The sequence below is a fragment of the Rutilus rutilus genome, assembly GCF_951802725.1.
Source record: "Rutilus rutilus genome assembly, chromosome: 4".
Taxonomy (NCBI): Eukaryota; Metazoa; Chordata; class Actinopteri; order Cypriniformes; family Leuciscidae; genus Rutilus; species Rutilus rutilus.
Window position 1 is genome coordinate 11,665,845 of NC_140212.1, and position 19,687 is coordinate 11,685,531.

Below are 19,687 nucleotides of genomic sequence, written 5' to 3' on the forward strand. Positions count from 1 at the left end.
GAGTAAAAGATAGAACACGTAATTTTACTAAATAATTATCCCTACTTGACTATTTTAAATGCAAGTGACAACGTTTTTTTTAAGGTGTTTAATATTTGTGTGAAATAAATCAAATTTAACACTGGATTGCGTAAAAGACAGATTTTATTTCTTCAACTACTTGACCAGTACTTGACCAAACAAACTGAATTTTGAATGAAAAACAGGAAATTGTCTCTGATCTATTACCTAACTTACAGTAGATGGCGGTAATGCTATTTTTAAGAATGCGAACCACCAATAAGCCCAAAGAAGAAGAAGAAGAAGAAGAAGATAATATAATTGCATTGGAATGGAACAGACGCCCTGCAGCTCATGTTTGGGCTAAAGTGAGGGTTTTATCTGCTTGATTGTCTGTACAACTGGGAAATATTAAGTGATTTTAAACATCAAATGGCCACATCAATGGAAAACGGTATCGTTGCTCTTATTCTCGCCCGAGGAGGAAGTAAAGGCATCCCTCTGAAGAACATTAAGATGTTGGCAGGTGTTCCTCTGATCGGATGGGTGATCAGAGCAGCGCAGGACTCTGGTGTCTTTGACAGGTGAGGTTATTGAGTGTGACGTCCCTCAGTGATCGGCTGTACTGTATGACAGTGATACTGTATTGTGTCCTATGCATGCTTTTGCAGTGTTTGGGTGTCCACTGATCATGACGAAATTGAGAAAGTGGCCAAGGCCTGGGGTGCTAAAGTGCACAGGAGGAGTCCAGAGGTTTCCAAAGACTCTTCGAGCTCACTGGAGGCCATTCAGGAGTTCAGCTGTAAATACCCAGGTTAGAAATCAAATCAGGCTCTGTTGCAGTCAAATCCCATTGCATGGCTTAGTTCTGTCTAAGGGGTGTAACTAGAGCTTGTAGAACAAGTGTGTCCACTCGTCCAGCAACAAAGATAGAAACAGGAAAGTCGCCACGTAAACCGGTTTAAATGTTGATCATACTTCTCTTTGTATACCAGGACGGTTCCACCCACCATGTCTTTATTTGTATTGTGAATGAAACCAGAAAAACAGACTCTGCGGCTGATAGATTTTCGTGCAATGACGCAGACGAATGTTTATAATAAAATCGCCTGTTTGTGATATTTACCATGTTACGAGTCTGATTCAATATATTTATTCCCAGGCCTGTATCAAGAGACACGCACAGCTTGTTCCTCAAGGTTGCACGCTTCAAAACCTTGCTAGATTCAGCCTGTTTTCCAAAATATAGAGATATGGGGAACATTCTCACAGTTCGACCTTAGAGCAATATTCTCCTTTAACCTCTGATTGTCTGGAGTGTTTAAAAAGTAAATGGTGGATCTCAGAAATCCACTGAATGGCTATAAATGGGAGAGTGGTTAAGTGAAATTGAATGTTCTTGCACAGATGTGGATATCATCTGTAACATCCAGGCCACATCTCCATGTCTGCACCCTCACCATCTCAAAGAGGCTGTGGAGCTCATGACCAAACAAGGCTATGATTCTGTCTTCTCTGTGGTCCGGCGACACCATTTTCGATGGGAAGAGGTCAAGAAAGGTTTGTTGAAGTGCAATCTGTGAATGTTTACAGATATAATGTACTATTATTCAGAAAGGATTCAAGACATTGATCAAAAAGAAAGACCTTTATAATGTGACAAAAGATTACTATTTCAATTAAAGTAATGCTGTTCTTTTGTTCTTTCTATTCATCAAAGAATCCTGAAAGCAAATGTTCAACATTGATTATAATAAAAAGTTTCTTGAGCAGCAAATCATCATATTAGAATGATTTCTGAAGGATATTGTGACACTGAAGACTGGAGTAATGAGGCTGAATAATTACATTTTAAAATATATAAAAATAGAAAACAGTTATTTTTAAATTGTAAATACATTTCACAATATTACTGTTTTACTGTATTTTAATTCTAATGAAATTTGAGAGATTTCTGTCTCTCCATTGACAGCCTACGCAACTACCACTTTCAGGCCTCAGAAAGGTTGTAAAGACATCATGGAATTAATCCATGTGACTCCAGTGGTTTAACCTTCATTTTATGAAGCGACGTGAGTGCTTTGTTTGCACAAATAAACATAATTTACTACTTCATTTACAAAATATAAATCTCCAACGTGCGTTCACAAGAGCACCACGACGCATACGTGTTGTGTTGACACAAGAGCAGATGTGAACTGGAGTGTGTGCTGAAAGAGAGTCAACATTTATCCGATCTCTATAAGGTTCAGACTGTCACAACTTATAAACTAAAAGGGTGAATCTCATAAAATCTGTCAAAAACATGTTCGCTAGTGTATATTTCACCTAATAAAAAAAAAAGAAGGAACAAAGAAAATTAAGCTTTTTTGCATTGTGACATTATTGTCACAACAATATTAAGCACATTTTCCCCTTTAAAATCTTGTTAGTGTAATGCAAAATAACCTCATTGTCAATACACATTTTACTTTTGAGCTTTTTTTAAGTGTCTTTATTCACTACAAGTATTGTCATTAAATATTCTCATAATCAATATGAAATGAAAGGCAGTCAAATATATATATATAAAGAATGCTTAAAAAAATGCATAATATATAATTATATTGTAAATTAATATAAGTTTATTGTATTGTCTGTCAATTTATTAGTGTATATATATATTTTTCATATCACAGTAATTGAATAAAAGCCTGATTTAATTTATTTACAATATATAGAATATATATAGATAGATAGTCATTTGTGACATTTATTTTAAATCCTCGCTTATCGGGCTTATGCTACTCTGAACAATGCCTGAACTTCGTATTTTGAGCACTTCTTACGGTGGTTTTTGCCTCTTTGTAAGTCGCTTTAAACAAAAGCGTCTGCTAAATGACTAAATATAAATGTATTTTCATGACAATTAGGCATATTTTTCCCTCAAATTCTTATTGTCGATTCTTATTGTCATTTGTTTAGACATTTTACTTTTGATAAAAAAAATGTATTGTAATTTTTCACAATGATTATTGTCATTACAGTATATTCTCATAATGAAAAAAAAAAATCTGCTTTAACTGCAATGGCAGTACTTTATTGAAATACTGCTCGGCAAATCATCCTGTCTTAACAGAATCTGTGTTACACACATACCTAGTGATGATTCTTAAACGTATCCTGTCATAACTCAAATCATTCTCACTCTGTCTCGTGATCTGGCATAGATAAATGGACAGAGAAGCCAGTGTTTGGCACAGCTCTGGAGGAACATCTGAAGCAGACTAGAAGAGAGATCGCTCTGCCCATAGAGGCCTGCGTCATGATGCTGCTGCAGACCGGCATGCAGGAAAAGGTATCTCACACTGTCAAACAACACATGGGAACAGATCAAATGACATGACGCTTGTCATCCTGAGGGGAAGCTGATGCACATTACTGCATACACAGTGGCAGAGAGTGGTCATTTTCAGGGAAGGTCTCAATCTTTCTGCCTTTCAAATATTTTGCAACAGGCACTTAACCAGGATGAATGACATTTATTTGACATGTTTTAAAAAAAATGTAAGTTGCGCAGTTGTCAGAATACAAATGAAGGAGGGTTGCAAGTTATAAACTCATAAAATGTTAAATATTAAGCCTTCCTTTTTTACTCTTTTGAAGCACACAAGCTCATTTTCATACACAAGCAAATCAGTTTATATTTTACTGCACGCTGCAAAGGTCTTGTGCGTTTACAACATTTGCTTTCGTGCCAGGATTTGTTCTGTAGAGCTGCTGAAGCCGATAAACTGAAGAAGTTAAAGACTTTCCTGGACTGCCACAGTTCCACTTCCCAACTGGAGGAGTTTTACTCTGACCCTCACACTGTTGCTGGTACATGCTGTTTTTTCTAAATGAAATTGTTGAGGTACAGCATGCTACAGAGCTAAAATGTCAATTCTGCATTTATGACTTCCCAAAATGAAAACGAGATTTGATTTGTTTTATTTTAAACCATTCTTGGTTGTATGGCTGATTACAAAAACAGGATATTGGCACTGAGCTATTTTGAAACGTGAAACTTTTCATACCTCTCACCAGTGTTAAGAGTACCACAACTAGAGCCATATTTGTAACTCTTTATACTTTACAAGTCATGTTCAAACACAATCAAGGGCTTGCAAATGCATTTGATGTTGGGTTTCTTTTCTCATCATTATTTAGGAGCTCTCAAATCTTACCTGAGGGAGCTGCCTGAACCTCTGATGACCTACAAGCTGTATGAAGAGTGGATTCAAGCCTCAAAGTAAAGCACCTTCACGTACACCAATGTCCATGACTTCAGACGAAATATATATTATTTTTTTTTGTGAATTTCTCCCAGTTTTTGAAGTCCCATCCTTGAATGCACCAATATTCCAAGTGTGGTGTCCACTAACATAACAGAAGTCATGTTTTTGACATCAGAGCTGACATCAGCAGTCATAAGCTCATGTGTTCGATTTGTCCTTTCAACTGGAAGACGATTGCTTTGCAACTCAAAGGGTTTCTGGTCTGGATTGTAAAGTGGAATGGAATTAGCTTGGAAGTGTCTCGGTGCTTCACATGATTGACATCAAAGTTTTTCAAAGGGTGTCAGGCTTGAAATATGCCCAAATGAATGTGCCCAGTTCTTGTGAAATTCAATTCTAACTCTAAATCCCAAATAAAATTGCACCCATGCTAATGTGATACTGATTAAACAGTATGTGAATTTAAGAGTATTAGAAATGATTAGAAATTAGTTTTTATTGTGTATATTCTCTCTTGTTTTTCTCTCGTCTGTAGTTGTGTTGACTCTGTTCAGGTGCTGCGGAAGGTGTGTGAAAAGTTACCAAAGCCCAACAAAATCAATTTTAGGTCTGCTTGTCACTACATCAAACTAACTTTTAGCATTGACCTTTAACAAGCTATTATGATCGTAACATGCTAATCCATGTCTGTGAAGGTACCTGGTGAAGTTTCTCACTGAGCTTGCTCTGGAAAGCGACGTCAACAAGATCTCCGACGTACTGGGCCCCATTTTGTTGTGGGCCGAAAAAGAGGGGTGAGATTCGCACACAATGCTTCCCAAAGCGCATTGTTTATATACAATTGTTAGGATTAAATGACCTTTTTGATGCTTCTTGTGGAACAGTTTGACATGTTACAGTTTTGCTCTTATCCTAGAAGCCACGCTGAAATTGTGGTGCCAATAATAGAAATGATGATCAAAAATTCAAGCTTGATCTTTCCAGAAGGTAAGACCACCATTGACTGTAGCTCTGCTCCAAACCTAGTGAGTGTCTAGATCAGGGGTTCTCAACCAGGGGCGTCGGGGCCCACTAGGGGGCCCCTACACAGTTCCAAGGGGGCCTCAAGGTGGCTTAAATTATTTAACTATTTTTTTCTTTACAGCAGAAGGACCAGAAACAAAGTATATTGGGGGGGCCTTCACATTTTGTCTTAGACTATGGGGGCCTAGGAGTTTAGGAACTGCTATAATTTTATGCAGTTATTGAACTGACTTCAGCTGATTTTTATTTTGAATTTAAATTTGATGAATGAAGTGTGTGTCAGTGATTTATTAATTTCATGTTTATTATTGTGAAGCTGCTTTAAAGCAATCTGTATTTTATAAAGAGCTAAATAAATAAAGGTGACTTGACAAAGCAGGAATTTCTAGCTTCCTACTTGAAACCTAAAGTGACACTTAAAGTTGGATTTCCAACTTGGAAATGTTCTAACCCAACTGTAAATTATCGTGTAAATTATGATGTAAATTATCATATACCTGTAAAATAAATTCATCTTAGTAAAATTTTGCAGCAGTGGTCTAATATGGGAATTGATCTCACATGCATGATCTAGCATGTGTCTAAACTAATGACTTGAGTTCATAAATATTACATTTAATTAGAACTATTTTATCAATACTTTTCAGAACTGAATGAAACATATCGATAATCAACCAATGCTTCACCGCTTCATTCTCTTCATTTTGGATAGAATTAAGATAATGATTTTTGCTGAGATTATTATTATAGTATTCATTCATATTTTGAATCAACTTTTATTTTTATACATTTACATTTATGCATTTAGCAGATGCTTTTATCCAAAGCAACTTACAAAAGATGAAGAAAAGCAATTTAAAAGCAAAATAGACTGTATTTGTAATATACAATACCAGGTTTATCAGATCCTTTTTTTTTTTATTCTTTTTTTAAATATTTAGATATTTAATATATCTTTAGTTTTAGCAATTTTAGTACTTCAGCTTAAACTTACTTCTTTACATTTCTAATTTCCGTTTAAGTTTTTAAGTTTAAGTTGTTCATCTAATATTTTATTTTATGTCTGCTTTATTATTTAAATGACCAAAAATGTTTTAGTTTGTAGTTCCAGTTAGCTATAACACCGCATTATCCATAAAACCTTCAAGCAATACTGCTTCAGATTGGGTCAAAACAAGGCAGCATATTTCCCCTGGCTAATTTGCTTGTCCTCTTCAAGAACTCCTTACTTTCACTCAGTCATGGCTGTTTATTCATAGCCTTTGCTCTTTTGCTCTTCAGATGTGGACTTCAACGTTTCAGGCAGGTTTTGCATGCCTGCGTCCAAGGGTACCCCTGACTCCAAAGCTGGATCCATAGACAGGGGGCGCCCAGTCAGCGAGGGCTCGTTCGATTCTGACACTCCCCGCAAAGTCAGGTACAAGTCTCACCCTTGCGTTTACAGACATGACTCCAGCTCCACAGTAGTGTCCGCGTCATATGTAGTGGCCAGTGAGTCCGTCACAGTCCAAGCAGACGGTCTGAGACCAGAGCTGGGGGCTGTTTAGACATGTTCATTTCATATGACAATTGCAACTTTTTCTGTGTTTTTTTTTTTTTACCGTTGTTTATTGTATGCTTTCTGAAATCAATAATATGTATGCTCATAGCTATGTATAAACGCATCATTAATATATTTCACGATCATGTGCCATAGTCAGAGAAAACAAACATTTTTGATGTGCTTTTCAAAACACAAATGCAGCTCATCTGTCGGAATAAAATTATTTAAAGGAATAAAAGGTTATTATTTGTATTTAAATAATTCCAATTCTAGTTATCCAGTGAGTGCATAAGCAGAAAGTGTTCAGATCCGCTCTTATAAGCTTGGTATGTTCAGAAGGAGTCAAACGGCTCCTGTCTCGTCCCGCAGGCGATCATACCAAAAAATTTCAGAGCTTGAAAATGTGAATGTTCTTGTGCTTCAGGTACAGGACAGTCCTTTCAGGGGAATGTCACAGCCTCTCTCAAAGAGATTTGACTGCTTCATTAATAAACTAAATTAATGTCAGTGTTATTTAAGTATTATTTATATATACTTTTCTGTTTTACTTACCTTTTAGTCATTTTGCTATGCGCTTTTGTAATTTTGTTTTGTTTTGTTTATTAAACTTATGCTTTTATTTAAAAAATATATATTTTTTAAATTGCTTTAGTTAACAATAACAACATCGATTAATGCTTCCTTAATGAAGGACTGCTTCATTTTTTGCACTATGGTATAAATCTTAGCATGCATAAAACTTAAGCTAGGTTTTGAAATTAAATTTTGGGGGAAAATACTTAAATGTGTCAAAGTTTGTGTCATTTACAAATGTAAATATACCTTATTTATACAGTTTTTGGTAACACTTTACAATAAGCTACATTAGTTAATGTATTTACTGACATGACCTAACAATGAGCAATACATTTGTTACAGTATTTATTATCTTTGTTAATGTTAGTTAATACAAATACAGCTGTTCATGTTAGTTCACAGTGCATTAACTAATGTTAACAAATACAACCTTTGATTTTAATGACGTATTAGTAAATGTTGAAATTAATATTAACTAAGATTAATTAATGCTGAAGAAGTATTGTTCATTTTTAGTTCATGTTAACTTAGTTAACTAATATTTACTAATGAACCTTGTAAAGTGTTACCCAGTTTTTTTATTTATTTAAGGATACAACATTCCATTGCATAGTGTGTATTGTACTGTGTACAGTATTGTATTGTGTATATCCAACTGCGCTGGTTGGAGCATGTCATAAGGATGCCCTACAACCGTCTGCCCCGCAGAGTGCTATATGGCCAGCTACAATAAGGCCAGCGCTCTGCTGGAGGACAGAAGAAACGCTTCAAAGACCAATTGAAGACAGTGCTAAAGAAGTGCAAAATAAAACCTGGGGACCTGGAGAACATAACTGCTGACCGCAACAGCTGGCGGCAGCTATGTCTAGATGGGACCCAAGCACTGGAGGAGGATAGGACCGTCAGGAGACAACAAAGAAGGCTCAGGAGAAACACTCCCATAAATACCAGTAACACCAATACCATGTATATATGTCCGACCTGCAATAGAATATGTGGATCCAGAATAGGATTATTCAGCCATCAGAAAACTTACCATTAAAAGACGGAAGTGGACGTCATCATCGGATTCGATGGACAACTACAAGCATTGTGTATATGTTGGCTGTTTTTGCTCTGTCAACAAAAGCAGTTCCACATGAAATCAACCATTGTGGGTCTCCGGCCAACACAAAGTAGTGGCGATCTATATAGATTTTCAGATTGGAAGGATTCAAACAAACGCCTCTCAAAATAGTATTTCATCCTGGTCAGGGCAAAAATCATTCTTGTCTTTCTCTCCATATCTTTTCTGTAGAATATTCTCTGTTGCTTGAGTTTGTCTGTCCTGCCTTGTCTTTTTCAGTTGCTTATTCTTTGTGGAAAAGATGCACTGCATGCTGAAAAAAACACTAATTATGCTAACAGTTTTTCTTTATGGCATCAGTATTAACTTTTCCGTGCAAGTCATTAACTCAACTTGGACCACTACATGTTAATTCCTTACATGTTAACTGATCTGTGTATACATACTGCAATGTAATCCCATGATATAAGTTCCCTGCTTTTCTTTCCTCCCCAGAAACATGATCCATGATCCAGAACTTGAAAGCAACGTAAAGACGGCTCCTAAACAGCCCACAACAGGAAAGCGCTCTGCCCTGAGCTCAGGTAAGAATAGGCACTTTTATTTGGCACTACATCAGATATCTGCTTTTGGATCTGTATTATTATTATTATTATTAATATTATTACTATTATTATTTGTGTTTACTAAGGCAAGGTTTATTATTGCTCATACCTGAAGTTAGTTGAACAAACGTATTAAAAGCATTAAACTTTGGAGTTTGATGGAAATTAATGACAAACAACAACATTGTGACATTTTTCCACAGGCTGGCTAATAATAATAAGAATAATAATAATAATAATAGTAATAAATAATATTTTTTTATTTTATGTCTGCTTTATTATTTAAATGACCAAAAATGTTTTAGTTTGTAGTTCCAGTTAGCTATAACACCGCATTATCCATAAAACCTTCAAGCAATACTGCTTCAGATTGGGTCAAAACAAGGCAGCATATTTTCCCTGGCTAATTTGCTTGTCCTCTTCAAGAACTCCTTACTTTCACTCAGTCATGGCTGTTTATTCATAGCCTTTGCTCTATTGCTCTTCAGGTGTGGACTCCGACGATTCAGGCTTTTTTTCCAAAGATGGATCCACAGACACGAGCCCCACAGACACGAGCCGCCCAGGCAGCCAGGGCTCGTTGGATTCTGGCACTCCCCGCGAAGACAGGTACAAGTCTCACCCTCGCGTTTACAGACATGACTCCAGCTCCACAGTAGTGTCCGCGTCATATGTAGTGGCCAGTGAGTCCGTCACAGTCCAAGCAGACGGTCTGAGACCAGAGCTGGGGGCTGTTTAGACGTGTTCATTTCATATGACATGTTTGTGTGTCCTGCTTTGTCTTTTTCAATTGCTTATCTTTCTATAGTGGAAAAGATGCACTGCATGCAGAAAAAAACACTTCTAATTATGCTAACAGTTTTTCTTTATGGCATCAGTATTAACTTTTCAGTCAACTTGGACCACTACATGTTAATTCCATACATGTTAACTGATCTGTGTATACATACTGCAATGTAATCCCATGATATAAGTTCCCTGCTTTTCTTTCCTCCCCAGAAACATGATCCATGATCCAGAACTTGAAAGCACCGTAAAGACGGCTCCTAAACAGCCCACAACAGGAAAGCGCTCTGCCCTGAGCTCAGGTAAGAATAGGCACTTTTATTTGGCACTACATCAAATATCTGCTTTTGGATCTGTATTATTATTATTATTATTAATATTATTATTATTATTATTATTATTATTACTACTATTACTATTACTATTACTATTATTATTTGTGTTTACTAAGGCAAGGTTTATTATTGCTCATACCTGAAGTTAGTTGAACAAACGTATTAAAAGCATTAAACTTTGGAGTTTGATGGAAATTAATGACAAACAACAACATTGTGACATTTTTCCACAGGCTGGCTAATAATAATAATAATAATAATAGTAATAAATAATATTTTTTTATTTTATGTCTGCTTTATTATTTAAATGACCAAAAATGTTTTAGTTTGTAGTTCCAGTTAGCTATAACAACGCATTATCCATAAAACCTTCAAGCAATACTGCTTCAGATTGGGTCAAAACAAGGCAGCATATTTTCCCTGGCTAATTTGCTTGTCCTCTTCAAGAACTCCTTACTTTCACTCAGTCATGGCTGTTTATTCATAGCCTTTGCTCTTTTGTTCTTCAGATGTGGACTCCGACGATTCAGGCATGTTTTGCATGCCTGCGTCCAAGGGTGCTGGATCCATAGACAAGCGCTCGTTCGATTCTGACACTCCCCGCAAAGTCAGGTACAAGTCTCACCCTTGCGTTTACAGACATGACTCCAGCTCCACAGTAGTGTCCGCGTCATATGTAGTGGCCAGTGAGTCCGTCACAGTACAAGCAGACGGTCTGAGACCAGAGCTGGGGGCTGTTTAGACATGTTCATTTCATATGACATGTTTGTGTGTCCTGCTTTGTCTTTTTCAATTGCTTATCCTTTCTATAGTGGAAAAGATGCACTGCATGCAGAAAAAAACACTTCTAATTATGCTAACAGTTTTTCTTTATGGCATCAGTATTAACTTTTCAGTCAACTTGGACCACTACATGTTACTATGTTAACTGATCTGTGTATACATACTGCAATGTAATCCCATGATATAAGTTCCCTGCTTTTCTTTCCTCCCCAGAAACATGATCCATGATCCAGAACTTGAAAGCACCATAAAGACGGCTCCTAAACAGCCCACAACAGGAAAGCGCTCTGCCCTGAGCTCAGGTAAGAATAGGCACTTTTATTTGGCACTACATCAAATATCTGCTTTTGGATCTGTATTATTATTATTATTAATATTATTATTATTATTATTATTATTATTATTACTATTATTATTACTATTATTATTTGTGTTTACTAAGGCAAGGTTTATTATTGCTCATACTTGAAGTTAGTTGAACAAACGTATTAAAAGCATTAAACTTTGGAGTTTGATGGAAATTAATGAAAAACAACAACATTGTGACATTTTTCCACAGGCTGGCAAATAATAATAATAATAATAATTCAACTCTCGGCGACCTGTAAAAAACGCCGAACACTAAGGCCGTGTGTCCACCAAAGCGTTTTTACTCGCGGCTGGCGTGTTTTTTCAATTGTTTTCAATGGGAGTGCCGCGTTTTTAAAACGCCATGAGCGTAGCGAGGTGCTGAGCGTTTTTTTCACGCTGAAGCGCAGAGCGCTCGGCGTTTTTTACAGGTCGCCGAGAGTTGAAGAATGTTCAACTTTGGGTAAAACGCTGCGCTCTTCACTGTCACTTTTTACCCAACCGTCCAATCACAGTGGAGGAGGGGCGGGACTAAGACCACACCGACCAACCGCAACATTCTGCTTGTACAACGTTAACAGATGACAACAACAAGCATAATAATGAAAAAAAAAAAAAAAACATTTAAAACAAGAGCCAGAGAAAATACATTACATTGGATCGACATTTTAATATAGAATCAACACAGAAACAAAATATGTGTGAATTGAGATACTAGTAACATTTTCACGGATCTTCCGTATCATAACAAGCAAAGTGTCTCAACTGAAAAAAAAACGCAACGCTTCCAAAACGCTCTCAAGCGCTCACAGCTAGGCGTTTTCAGCAGAGCGTCTAGCGTTTTCAGCTGGCTAAAAACGCTTTGGTGGACACACGGCCTAACGGTTTGAGGGGAGTTGCCACGCCCTCGCGCCATAGCACATGACAGGAAGAGAAGTCGTTTCGAGGGGGGAGGGAAGGATAACATATTTGATTAAAGAATATAAGGGCACATGCATTTTTTTAAAGTGCAGAGATAAATAATTTGTAATAAACACTACAATATTACAAATAAAAATAGGAATTGTAAAATTTGATTTCATGGCGACTTTAACACATCCCTCATATGTCGGATTCGTCTTACTTGTACTTGATATTCTTTTTAGAAAAAGTTATTCGTTATGCTATTATTGGACTCCTGTCTATTCATTGTCAACTGTTTTCTATAAATATGTTTGTATTGGCTAACATTTATTCAGCTAATGCACACAAATCTTTCGTTTTTGTGTTTAATTGATATTAATTGCACAACATTTATTAACATAAGAGACTTTAAAAAACATTAACTAAAACCCTAAAACTTTTGAACGGTTGCGTACTTGTAGTTAAGGTTGAATTTATTGCATGTTGGGGACTCTAACCATTTAAATCTTATTTAAATCTTCTTTTCAGGGGACCTCTGTACTAAACCGCTGAACCTGAACCCAGCTTGCAGGCCTCGCCGTCAGGACTGGGATGGAGAGCTGTGTGAAAATGGCTCCTTTTACTTCGCAACCAAAGAACTCATAGCAAAAGGGCTTCTTCAGGTAAAATTTGGGGTTTTAATAGGGCTGTTGCAGTGAAGGATTTTCCCTTGCAGTAATTTTGAGTGGCTCAATAGCGCGATATGCGGTTTTACCGCATTTATTAATTTATTTTGATTAATTTTATATTTATTTGTTGCTATATAAATAAGTGTCACGATGTGGTCAGCATGCATTTTCAGTAACCAATAAACCGAAACTAAACAGCGTCTCTGCGCATTGAAAGCCTGTCACTCAGCGCGCAGTTGTTACGGCAAGGTAACGCCTTTGAGTGAGTCATTAAACCATTCATTCAACAACACGTTGAAAAACGCTGATTGATTCATTAAAAGATAAATTATTTTTAACTTTGAGCTCCACTTTTCAAGGCTCAGCTGACCAGCAATGCGTCGCATGGGTAACGCTGAAGCTTCATAGAGACAAATGGCATTGATTCAATGCGTGACTCACTGAGTTTTTTTCCCCGCGACCGCGAGTTCCTCGCGCTGTGGATGCTGACCAGCGCTGTCGCTGATGCCATTCATGGTAAATACCCTTTATTTTAAACGTTAAAAGGATGACAGGACAAATATTTAACTTTCCTTGGAGCACGGCAACCTTTTCACGTATATGACTTGACCTCAAAGACAGACGCAGCCAGGTAATCGCACGCGCTCAGTCGATCTCTCTCATTCACTGTCTGTTTAGGCTTAAGTGCAAATCCACGAAGCCCCTGTACAAATCACCATGATAAAACCATGATCACCACGTCTTATTATCATTATTAACTTATTTAACATTCAATACACATGCACGAAGTTCAAAACAAGAAGGGTATAGCCTTATGAAAAAAGAAAACATGCGAATATCGCGGTTGCTGCGGTTACTTGAATTCCTCTGCGGTTGGCTTGTCAGTAGCGCGGTACTGCAATATTGCGGTTATCACGACAGCCCTAGGTTTTAAAATCAATAACATAATATGTGGCCAAAAAAAGCTTGACGTAAAAATCCATAGGCAAGAAAGCATATTATCCGTATCCTTAATGTTACATTTCACAGGGTGGAAAAATTTGTTACGTTGAGATGCGCCCAGAGCACAGCGTGGATATTGATGTTGACATTGACTGGCCCGTTGCTGAACAGAGAGTGCTGAGGTGAAGAAACAAACCTTTATTGCCTGCAGCTGCCTATAAATGACATATTATTACTATATTAAGTAATTAAATAAACATGTAATGTGTAGCTGTCTCTCTAATGTGAAGCCTTGCCAATAATAGGCTTGTGTTTCAAGTTCCCAAGGAACTTAATGTTAGCAAACAACCACAATGCACTGAGTGCAAAGTTTGAACTTAAGCAAACTGTGTGTGGGTGTGTATGTTTGATAAAGGTTCGGTTATTTCGGTAAGGACAAACCTGAAGTTGTGAAGCTCCTGCTGTGTAACGTGTCAGGATGTTTGACAGACGGGCAGATCAACATCTCAGCGAATGGAGAGGACATGGTGTCCATCAACATTAGAGACCAGGCCGGCATCAACATGCTGAAGAAAGAAGGAGTGAAGGTGAGTCTTGTTTGGCAACAATGTGTTACCCACCCCCGACCTCAACCAACCCCCACACAACAATAGACCCCCTCCTTTGTCTTTGCCCCATCGTATCCCATCATGCATCTGGGATGCCTCTTGTTTTTGCCTTTTAATTAAACAAAACTTTGTTATAAAATGCACAACTCGATATTTCACTTTTAATACCGCTGTTTCTTAACAGTTTGTGTGTAGTGTTGTGCAGTTTGATAATGTTTAGTGAGTTTTGCTGGTCTTACCATTCATGATAACAGAGGCTCAGATGCACAAGTACTCAGATGTCTCCTGTCACCAATTATCCTTACGCAGCGGCAGTATCGTAGCCTATGAGGTTTATCCGAGGCGCGATTATTGCTAATTGAAAACTTTACCCAATACCCCGCCGTGACGACTTGAAATATAGTCGGCACTGGCAATTTTTGACAGTTTCTACGGAGACTGATCTATTAGTAAAAGAAAGAATTAACTGAGTGTTACTAAGAAATGTGGAAATGCATTGGGTTTTGTAATTTAGCAACAATGCACACTCACAAAACTATGTAGAAGGGTAGATTAAAATGTTTAATTTGTTTGTAAAAAACGATTAAAATTAATAATTGAAAAATTATTAAATGGTTTATATATTACTTGAAAAATAATTAGTTATTACAGTGAGTGTTTCTGTTTTAGGAACAGTACAGGTACACAAAAATAAAAACTAAGAAAGGAAAGATTAAAATGCTATAATAAATAAAAATGAATAGAAAACGATAATTTGAAGTGAATTGAAAAATCAAAAAAGATATGCACAATTAAATACACTGATTCTATTTTAGCTGCAATACACAATACTGTACATGTTCAAAAAACAGTGACGAAGATTAAAGAGTTATATTAAATAAAGGAAATGAATACATTTATATCTCAATTATTATTAAATCTCAGTTATTATTAAATGATTAACCATTTAATTTGTCAATTATTTATGTTTTATAAATAATGTTTATGTGTGTGTTTCCCCCCCCCTCATCTCCTTTAGGTTATTTTGATAGAACAAAACCATATAATACAAACCTTAGCTGACAAAATCTCCCAGAGGATGGGCTGCCCTATCCTGCTGGACGTAGATGACAAACTGAAAGAGGTGGAGAAACTCATGGAGAAGGATGGGCTGGAGTGGAAAGAGGTGGCGTACTTGGGTGAGTCAAGAGCTCTGTTTCTTCCAGGTACACCAGCTAAATGCCATAATCAGTAACAACTTGGTGTCTTGGAAAAATTGGTGTGCATGATACAGAATCAAAAGATTGTACCTTTATATTACCTATGAATTGAAAGCTATTACTTTTCTCAGCCTTTTATCTTGTAATAATGTCATAATACTATGATAATGTTGATTAGAATGACTTAAAGGGGCTATATGTAGAATTCAGAAACTCATTATTAACGACACCGGTGGTCGTTAAGAGAACTGCAGCCAGCAACTTATTGCTCATGCTCGCACTCGTGCACACGCAAATAACGTACAAGAGACTGAACATGATTCAAGGCCCCTATATACTCACGACAAACTTCTTTTTCGTTCATCGATAAGAAGTGAAAAGTTGGAAACACCTTTACAGCGATATACTATTAACGAACATCCAACACTGCTGAGAGCGGCGTTAAGATGAATATGTAAATATGTGCTGCATATCTATTTTCAGCTTGTTTCGTTACAAGCTGTTCACACATCAGCAATACTAATAGCGATTAATGCATTTAATGCATGAAAATTCTTACATATAGCCCCTTTCAACGTATCCCTGAAAATGAATATATTTCTCAAAATCTGTGTCCCAACATCTTTGTATCAGGGAACGATGAGCCAGATGTAAAGTGCCTGAACCTGGCAGGGCTGAGTGCAGTACCCCTTGATGCCCCAGTGGTGGCGCTCAATGCTGCGAAATACTCTTGCCACTGCGCGGCGGGTCACGGGGCCGTGCGAGAGTTCGCCGAACACATCCTACTGCTGAAAAAAAAGGCCAAGTCTCAGATGGAGCAGGACAGAATTAGCAGAGACTAGTTCTAGGTGAGGTTTTGCCATGGAGCTGTTCAGACAGCAATATTCTGAAACACTAATTAATTATTCAAATTGTGACTTTGGTGCCAAAACACCATGAAGTAAAATTGTATTTTAAGAATGTCCTTTAACTGTTTTAAATTGAATGTTTAGAATAATGCTGTGACGGTGGGGATGGTAAAGAATTGAATCATGCATGAGCAGCTATAATTTTCTCAACTAAATCACTAAAAACTATTTTTTCTGAATCTTAAAATGTAATTGTTTTAATCAAGGCTGCTAAAATGTCTGTTTATTTTTCTGTAGCATTTTTAGTTCTGGGATGACCACATATGCTCAATTTTAAATGAAGTTTTAATTGTCATTTGTTAATTTAAGGCATATTCAATAAAAACTATGATTCCCTCACTCCTTGTCATTTTATGTTGCGTTATAAAAATAAACAGAGTAACATTCTGCCTTACATCGATTATCATTAGCTCTATGCGCATGCTTAATGTAAAAAGACTGAAATCGCATATATTGGGAGCTACTTCATGCTCAAAAATATACACCAGAGGGCAGCCTTGTACAAACAAATGACTCAGTTACACACCTCATCTAAATTCAACTAATCATTATGATGAGCTACTAAAATTTAAGAACAAGAATATGTCCATTAATATGTGACTCTTATGTCTACTAAACAGATGATAGTTAAATATTATCTTTGCATATGAAAATGCTGTTCCAAAGTCACAAGTCACCTTCATTAACTGATTAATGGAAAGTAGAATGATCAGATATAAATAATACAGCAATTTGTCATCAAGTTTTGCATACTAAAGCATGGGCATTTTCTTCGCCCTCATGAATTTCTTTATTGTTTGGCAGAAATACATGACCTTTAGCCGTCTCCGTGTGAAGCCTGAATGATGATCACCAGGGTAAAGGCACAGAGGCCATAATGAGGGTGAGATTTCCACTCACCAGCCACAATTAAGACTCAATGGGTCTGTTAATTTATGATTCCTCTTAATCTATGCACCCTAAGAGAGAGGGCAAACTCAATTAACTCTCTCTCGTCATCCTCTGGCACATTATCATTGTGCGCTTGTCGTTCTGTCCTCAGTGCAATGCCAGCATAATACTGTTTAGCCACCCTAAGTCAACTTATCTCAACTTATATAACCAAAGAGAGTGGGAAGATAAGATATTTCCCAGGAAATTAAATGTTAATTCATAACTTGGGTTCTGTGATAAAGTAAAGCATTATCACTAAGATCTTGTTTGAGTTAATCTCAATGTTTTTAAAGGGCACCTATTATGCAAAATTCATTTGAACATAAATGTGTGTTGGCAGTGTGTGTACACAACCACCCTATAATGATAAAAATCCACCCAGTGCTTTTTTTATAATCCCCATAAATCATAAGCACTGTCTCAGAACAAGCTGTTCTCAGATTCGGGGCAATGTGACGTCTCTTTGCACAGGCCCCTCCCACGACTGTTGATTGACACTGCAGTTTGAGCATAGACCCGCCCTGAGTGAGCTGGACACAGAGTCTGCCATTGTTTCGACGCTTGAGCAGCTGTAGACAAGAATGTCTCCTAAGCGATTGAGGTGTTTTGTTGTTGGATATCAGAATGAACATAGCAGTCTTCATTTACTCTCGTTGTGACTCGAGGATGGATCAGTACTGTTTGTGATCCAGCTTACGGTCTCCGGAGCGACAGGCCTAACGTTACTTATCACGGCAGAAATGAAAGTGAGAGCACGCACTTTATGACAGCTCATCGAGTCATTTTACGGATATAAGGTTTACCAGTTTATTAAGCACCCACTGAAAAGGTGTGTATATATTTGTTTACTGTTAGTTGTAACGAGTGTTTTGTGTACTTCGCTGTACATGTTGATGATAATGAAAGGGAGAGAGAGAGAGAGTTTATGGATAAGACTTTAATGCGCACTTCTTTTACTGTGTTTATTCAGCTCTTACAGTGATTCTCTGGAGTAAAACTAACGCTCATCTTTTGTGTGATGTACAATAAACTTCACTGAACTCATCAGTATATTTTGGTCATCATTCGGACGGGGTTTGCTACAGCAGGCTTGTATTAATAGTGGATAAAAGCAGATGACAAATAAGTTATAACTATAATTAAACTAAACTATACCTGTTCTATCTCCATACAGCATATATTCTCTGGCTCTGTGGGCATTATTGTCCGACTCCGAGTCGAAATGAACACCACTACTGAGAGTTTATTTTCTGATATTATCAGATGAGATTGTCCTGGCTCTGAGCGCAAGCTCGTGAGGCTCCGCCCCCTGGGCCGGCAGCAGCAGTTCATTTGCATTTAAAGGGATACACACTAAAACAGCATGTTTTTCTGAGCTCCAAAAAATTACAATTTAAACATGCTGTAAAAACTGATCTGTTGGGTATTTTGAGCTAAAACTTGACATACATACTCTGGGGACATCAGAGACTTATTTTACATCTTGTGATAAGAGTCATAATTCATACTTTGCACGTGACGTCACAAGTACTGGCTGGCGGGCAAAAAGTCGTTCTCCAGCAACGAAACCCAGTAAACTAATCAAGGATCTTGCCAGGACGTCGCCAGTTTTACTATACAAAAGTTAGTGTTTTGATGTGTAAACGACATGCCAGATAGTTGTTGTGCGATTGGTTGCACTAACCGCAGATCATGAGATAAGCAACCTTCACAGTATGCACGTCTGTGCAGTGATCATTCCATCACTCCATCAAAGGTAATTTCAACATTTGTTTGAATTCAATGGGTGTATGGTCATGTAATTAATCGTGTCTTTAAGTTACCCTTTAGTTTCGTCAATCAACACCACCGTGTTCGGCGAGTCAGCTGTTTGTGTTATGAGTCAAAGCTAGGCTAACTGTATGTTCACACCGCCGCCGGCGAGAGCGGCAAAATTCATTGAAAATGAATTACTTCCGGGCACTTTGATGCTCTCGCCGGCGGCGGTGTGAACGCACAGTAACAGCTGTCGTCTTTTGCTAACAACAACAAAAGTGTGTGATAGGTTGTTTTGAGGTTTGTGATATCTATGGTTTTCAATGAGAACCAGAGATGACCCAACAGTAGAGCTAGATTATTTACGGAGGAATTATTACTGCTTGATTATCTTAAAAAACCTTGTCTGCTTTACACAATTTAGCTACCTTGGAGTTAATCCTAGTCCAT

The 19,687-nt window shown here is 37.3% G+C and overlaps 1 protein-coding gene across 5 annotated transcripts; it reads left to right on the forward strand.

The window, feature by feature from the left end:
* The first annotated feature begins 287 nt into the window (after nucleotides 1–287).
* On the forward strand, nucleotides 288–18,531 carry cmasa (cytidine monophosphate N-acetylneuraminic acid synthetase a). Of its 5 annotated transcripts, none has more exons than XM_084407137.1 (21): nucleotides 288–584; nucleotides 672–814; nucleotides 1,408–1,560; nucleotides 3,210–3,337; nucleotides 3,741–3,858; nucleotides 4,189–4,270; nucleotides 4,792–4,863; nucleotides 4,952–5,050; nucleotides 5,173–5,243; nucleotides 6,561–6,696; nucleotides 8,960–9,048; nucleotides 9,558–9,678; nucleotides 10,069–10,157; nucleotides 10,700–10,802; nucleotides 11,187–11,275; nucleotides 12,753–12,886; nucleotides 13,922–14,016; nucleotides 14,250–14,421; nucleotides 15,461–15,620; nucleotides 16,275–16,489; nucleotides 17,354–18,531. In XM_084407137.1, the coding sequence occupies exons 1-20, from the start codon at nucleotides 433–435 to the stop codon at nucleotides 16,481–16,483; spliced, it is 2,415 nt and encodes an 804-aa protein (XP_084263263.1). In that variant the 5' UTR covers nucleotides 288–432; the 3' UTR covers nucleotides 16,484–16,489; nucleotides 17,354–18,531. The 5 variants fall into 5 exon arrangements, with proteins under 5 accessions (XP_084263263.1, XP_084263264.1, XP_084263262.1 ...); XM_084407138.1 differs by lacking the exon at nucleotides 17,354–18,531 and having other exon boundaries at nucleotides 288–368; nucleotides 485–584; nucleotides 16,275–16,942; XM_084407136.1 differs by lacking the exon at nucleotides 17,354–18,531 and having other exon boundaries at nucleotides 16,275–16,942.
* The last annotated feature ends 1,156 nt before the right edge of the window (nucleotides 18,532–19,687 follow it).

Excerpts from the sequence above, each read along its gene's own strand:
- cmasa (XM_084407137.1), top strand. The coding sequence starts at position 433 with ATGGCCACATCAATGGAAAACGGTATCGTTGCTCTTATTCTCGCCCGA. Across the intron at positions 5,051-5,172 it reads TTGTGGGCCGAAAAAGAGGG|AAGCCACGCTGAAATTGTGG; the intron begins GTGAGATTCGCA and ends CTCTTATCCTAG. Across the intron at positions 14,017-14,249 it reads GCTGAACAGAGAGTGCTGAG|GTTCGGTTATTTCGGTAAGG; the intron begins GTGAAGAAACAA and ends TGTTTGATAAAG.